The following is a 6,413-nucleotide window of genomic DNA, read 5'->3' as shown; positions in this document are numbered from 1 at the left end:
TGGATGGATGAATGATGGATAGATGGATGGATGGATGGATGGATGGATGGATGGATGGATGGATGGATGGATGGATGGATGAATGATGGATAGATGGATGGATGGATGGATGGATGGATGGATGGATGAATGATGGATAGATGGATGGATGGATGGATGGATGGAATTAATTCAGTCACAGATTTAATAATGCGTGTTTAATGATAATAATAATAATGATAATAATAATAATGATAATAATAATATGATGATGATGATGACCTCTTTGTGTTTCTTATGTAGTCTATAAACAGGTTAGACTTAGACTTTTTATTTTATTTGTCCTCATGGGGACATACAGGTTGTCAATAGTAATAGAAATATTCCAAACATCCTTCTTTCTGCCTGTTGATCAGGCCTCTCAGCATCTGGATGACATCATGTAAGATTTGAATCATGTATAAAATTAGAGAAGAACTAGAATTATTTAAAATTAGCAGCATAACTGCTGCTAATCTGAGCTGCTACGATAATGCAAATAATGAATGCTAGCCAACGTGCTGAGTAAACTAGCCAGCTGGGTTCTCGATCATGTCTTGTTTAAACCGGTTAAAGTGGATTTTAAGAACGTGCTAACCAATGTGGTCTTTGCAGCACTGGACGGTCTTCACCAAGGTGTCAGAGGTCTTCATCCTTGTTCCCGCTTTGTTGGGGCTGAAAGGGAACTTAGAGATGACGCTGGCTTCCAGACTATCAACAGCGGTGAGAACCTGGACATCTTTTTTTTCTCCATGTGATGTTTAATATGTTTTACTTAAATCGTACCGTTAATGCAGAACCACCTGCCTATCATCTGTCAGATGAATTAAGTCTCCAGAAATTAGGATCTGTTGACTCACTTTTCTCTCTAAAAGTTAGCTGTTGTTTCATTAGTGGAACAATTGAAGCTGGCTGTTCATTGGTCAGTGCTTGTATTGTTCCCAATATAAGCACTGATCTATGAAGATGACATAATGTGATTAAGGGTCACATATAGATGCCGTTTAGCATGAAGCATAACTCTCCATGAACGCCTGGATCTAAATGCCTGCGGTTTATATACATGAGTGTTGTAGTGTATGAGCATTTTATAAGGCTACGTCAGCAGGATGATATGCTCAATAGCAGGTGTGTGGGGCCCCAGGCCCTAGCCTGGGTGCCAGTCCGAACTTAGTCCCGCCCACAAGGTTTGAGTTCGGGGAGGTTCGGTCTGGCTCTGCTCAGTAGTAGCGCGAGTATTATAGCCCACTGTCAGGCGATCCAATCAAATTGTCAGGGCGGGCTTTATACAATGATGGACAGATGATCAAGAGTAACGTAATCAAGCACGTGACCAAAGCGCGCTTGGGTGACAACAATAATGGCTGCCGCTGGAGAGTTTGGGTGAGTAGATTCTGCTATTAGGTCTGTTCTAGAAGATATCGACAGCAAATTAATTTTAAAAGAGGAACAGAGAAACACGATCAAGACTCATCTTCTTATTCTAGGCGTGAAACTGCACGCTTTGATTTTTGTGGACAACAACTATGCTTCGCTTAACATACGTCACGCACTCCGTTGCTCTTATTGGTTGTAGGTCTATCCAATTGAGTGCAGAGGCATTTTTTTTCCTGGTTCGTTCGAAACACGCCCCATAATCACAGCTCTATGGAGCAGTATCAGACTCATATTCTGACTAGAATTGAGTCGGACTACGTCAGGCTAGCCAGGCCCCTCCCAAAGAGCCCCGGACTGACACAGATGTCATTGTTAGGGTTGTAAGAGTGCCAATAGTGGTCATGGAGAATCTGAGGGTCAACAAACAGGACATTCATGCAGACGTGCTCTGACCGCAACCTTTGTTGTCATGGTGCATCTTTAAATTTTCTGTTGGTAATCAGGTTTCCCCTTAACCCTTTTTAGGGCAAGTTAGACTAATGGAAGTTTTGGACTAATGGACTGTCTGTAGAATAGGTCTAGATCTAGTGCTGAATTTACCACAAATAGCATCAAAAAGTGGGAGTAGAAAACTGTAAGATAAGCTTAATGGGTCTTTTTGAAAATGAAAGAATAAATGAGAGTTTTAGCTATTTTCTGCATGGAGAACAGGCGGTAAGCTCTGCTCACCAGCAGTCAGCAGTAGCCAATATGCTTTAAGTGTGGAGGCAGAAAGGTAATAGCGTGGCACTGCTCTTACGAACACATTCTTTCCTCTGGTTGGAAGAGAAACAGTTGCTGTAGCTGATTAGGTGCTGGATTTATTTTTTGGTTGTGAATCATTCAGAGTTTGATGTGAGGAAACATCAGCGACACATCTGGATGCTTCTAAAACTCATTTCCTTCAGCCTCTCATCTCAGCATTTCTGAATATCTCTCCAATCATGGCAAACTCTGCTGGTTAGCCTGAGGCATGACTGGCCCCTGTCTGCCAGCGGAGCCCAGCAGGACTCTGCTTTTTCCATCTCACCCCTAATTATGAGCAGATTAAGACTACTGTAAGGTTCATAATGAGCTTATTAGTGGAAACAATGTAATCCCTATTAGTGGCTGATTCCTGGAGTTCATGTTACTTTTTTTTATTCCTTTCATTTGATGCTTTTCTAATCTCTAGTTTCATCCAATATGTTCATTTTATGAATGGAAGGTCAGTTTTTTGCAGAACTTTTCAAAACTTCCAAGTTTTTCATAGTTTTTTTGCATTTTAATCACCGTATTTTAAATTATTTTAATTAGAATTCTAGATAATAAATCAACATAAATGAGACAAAGCATACTTTTTTATGTTTTAATAAAAAATACTGTATGTTTGTGTTTTTATTCCTTCTGCTAAATCAAAACTTTTTATTGCATTTACTGCTGCTGCAGATTTTCCTAACAGCTCAGACTCAGACTGGGTAGAGAGAGAATGAGTGGAAACAACCATCAGGTGTGACACAGGATTTTAATTGGATTCAGAGAAATGTCCTCAAGCTTGGAAACAAAGTTCAGTGGATTGTTTTTCTAACTTTAACTTTTTGAAATGACTATGACCTGGATGCCTGAGAATCTCCACCAGCATAAAGCCAGCACTAGTTCATCTGTGGCTCTGTTCTGTGATAACAAAGAGAGCATGAGCAAACCGCCTCATCTCCTATTTACAGTCAGCTGACTCATTTTGTTGGTTTTCTGACGTATCCGGCTTTGTAATTCACCTGTCCACATCACCAACTTCAGCCTGTTAACAGTAAATGGCATCAATAGAGCGCGGTGCAACCTGGGATGATACCCAGAACAATGCCTTCTCTAACAAACAATGAAATATCACTAATATAAACAAACATAAGTTCCTGAATGTTATAAGCGCCGCCGTTTTTGTTTGAGTAATTCCTGTAGTATGGTGTAGTATGGTGGCCCGCCAATAGGAGGCGAGGAGCTAGCCTGATGTGTAAATGGTCATAAGGACGGAGCTCGGCGCGGCTAACTGATCCAAGCTCAGTCTGAACTCTGCATGCATCGGTTTCATCGGGCTGGTGGAAATGAGGCGATATTGAAACACGTTTTGTCCTTTTTAAAAGGACCAGGTTTATTAATCCTTAATCCTTATTTATCTTAATATACTGTATGTATCTGGATATACTGTATATATACTGTTTATTCTTAATGCACCTTTTTCCTCCTTGTTTTGCACCTTCTTTAATTACTATGCCAATATGTGACGAGTGAATTTCTCCGCTGTGAGATCAATAAAGCTCATCTAATCTAATCTAATCTATTTTTCCCACCTGGTTCAAATCGTTTGTGCTGAAATAATCGCTGATCCAGAGTCTGATCCGCTAGCGTCTGCCTGGAGAGAACATTTGGTAAAGTTGGTCTTGAAGCAGACTATGTTGCAGTTTGCTTCTGATGTGAATACAAACCAGCCTCAATCTGATCCAAGCATATTCCTTTTTGGCCCTAACAGGCAACCGTAGCAGGACCTGAAGCAATGATCCAAGGAAGTAATACAAACTCAAGGCCTTTTGCCTATCAAGGCTGCTGCCAGCATGCTGTGGGTCAGGCCATGGTTTCCTTCATCCAGCAGCCTGCGTTCACTGACACCCTTCCAAATTTAGAAAGAGAATGTCACAAACCATCAGTGAATGAGCTCCCCTTGACACTCCCATTGATTCCACAGCTGTGATAACAGCACAAATATGCAAGAAAGAAAGGCAGGACCTCTATAATAGCTTTCTTCTAATTTCACACCAGAAAACAATATTATGATCTGCTTTGCCAGGAGGATTACCTACGAAAAAGAAAGACGTTTAGTTTTCTCTGGTGCAGCAGCGGTTTAACTTTAGAGGATTTTGCTTTATGTGACGATATAATGTGCAGAAACAAGCTGATAGCTGATTGTGTGCTGTTGGTATGAACACAGCGGTAAACTCATTCTGTGAATAAAATGAGTGAAAAGGCATCTGGGCTGCAAAAAGAAGGATTTCAGTGGAACGTTTTTGGGAATATTATCTCTTCCTGACTAGCACTGATAAACTCTTTCAGTTCCTTTAAGGATCTCTGTCATAATTATTCTAAAAAATATTATTGATGCTTTATTTATTAGAGTAAAACATTTTGATCACAATAAACCAGATCTTTATATTCTTCATTAAGGCAAGCAAATAGATAGGAAACCATGTATTCCTAGAAATGTAGTATAATATATAATAAAAATACAACAGTTATGTAGTATAATATATAATAAAAATACAACAGTTATGTAGTATAATATATAATAAAAATACAACAGTTATGTAGTATCATCACTGATTGCAGTTATTTTATCGTAGTTTATTTTCTGTAGTGTACATAAAAACTGTCCTAGGTTACGTGTTTTAGGAATTTTTCCCACTCAAACTCAAATGAGCCGGCATGATCAAATGTCCATCATTTAGTGTTTGGTGCCAAATATAGTTTAGCAACATCCTGGCAATCTGTAACCAGACTTAATTAAAAACTTGGATATCTACATTATCAAGCTCTGTTGCCATGGAGAAACTCAGCTTTATGATTAAGGGTAGTGTTGATGCCATTTTTTGGCCCTGATACCGTTACTGATACCTGGCTGTGCAGTATCGGCCGTACCAATACCATCTGTTTGAAATTGATGTGTGTGTATATTTTAGTGCTGGATCGGGGCCCCGCCCCTTACTGGTAGCAGTATTGTTGCAACTCAAATTTTTTTTTTTTATATATTTTTTATTGAATTTTATAACATAACAAAAAAAGCAAGTGACAGTGATACACTTAACACAGATTCTCATTAAATAACTTGGTCCCCAAAACAAACAAACACAAATAAACAATAATGAACAATGAGAGAAAGAAGACGAAAAAAAAAACCCAGCCATCTCAGCACAGTTCTCTTAATGTCCTCTGTAACGTTTCAGAAACTCGGTCAACGGTGACCATGTCTTTTTAAATTTTGCTCCTTTTCCTCTGACAATATAAGTGAGTCGCTCCAGAGCCATACACGATGTCATCTCCTTCACCCACATGTGATTTGATGGTATATCCATTTTTTTCCAGTATAGAGATATTAATCTCCTGGCCTGCAGGAGTCCAAAGATAATCAATTTTAACTGTCTGGAATTAAAGGCACAGTTCTCTGGATAAATACCCAAAACACACATTTTGGCCCCAGCAGGTACATTCACTCCAACAATCTCTGACAAAGTTTGCATAACCAAGTTCCAATATTGTTGTAACTTTGGACACTCCCATACACAGTGAAAGAGAGCACCCTTTCCAACCAAACATTTACAGCAGATATCTGGGATGTTAGGTGCCCAGCGATTCAATTGGACTGGCGTTAAGTAAGTTCTCATTAACCACTTGTACTGAAGGAGTTTCATGCTTATATTGATTGATTGCTTTTGGGCCTTTACGCATGCAGTATTCCAATCCGCTACTTGTATCTCTTTTCGAATGTCGGTGCAACACTAATTAAGGGTAAATATTGTTTGTTCAAAAAGATATGGGAACAGATTTTCCTATTCTTGGAAAATATTAATACTTATGATACTTTATGTAACAGCTGATGTTGGAGCAGTTAGCATTTAGCAATGTTTTGCATTTGATTTTATTTCTGTCCATCTACCTTATTATGATTTGTATTCTTTATTGTTATATTTCTCCTTTTCACTGCTGTTATAAACATGTTCGCAGTAGGGGTATCCCGATATCACCTTTTCATTTCAGATATGATACCGATATTGGACCTTTAAAATACGATACGATATTAGCATATTTCATACCAGCTTTTATTTCTCCATTTTTTAGGGTGTTAGAAAGGCTGGATAAAATAATATTACTAAAACAAGGAATGCAATTTTCAATTCTATTCAGTTTATTTCTATAGCTCCAATTCACATCATGTCATCTCAGGTCACTTTCCAGTT

The 6,413-nt window shown here is 38.8% G+C and overlaps 1 protein-coding gene across 1 annotated transcript in view; it reads left to right on the top strand.

The window, feature by feature from the left end:
* The window catches only part of LOC107085109 (solute carrier family 41 member 1-like), a 35,607-nt gene that overhangs the window by 12,683 nt on the left and 16,511 nt on the right, over positions 1–6,413 (top strand). The window contains exon 3 of the mRNA XM_015375266.1: positions 634–741. Within this exon, the coding sequence (XP_015230752.1) occupies positions 634–741 (108 nt within the window). The remainder of the gene's footprint in view (positions 1–633; positions 742–6,413) is intronic.

The sequence above is a fragment of the Cyprinodon variegatus genome, unplaced genomic scaffold (assembly GCF_000732505.1).
Source record: "Cyprinodon variegatus isolate N-32 unplaced genomic scaffold, C_variegatus-1.0 Scaffold116, whole genome shotgun sequence".
In the NCBI taxonomy this organism is placed as follows: domain Eukaryota; kingdom Metazoa; phylum Chordata; class Actinopteri; order Cyprinodontiformes; family Cyprinodontidae; genus Cyprinodon; species Cyprinodon variegatus.
Note: the sequence above shows the minus strand (reverse complement) of the source record. Positions and strands in the feature narration are given on the sequence as shown.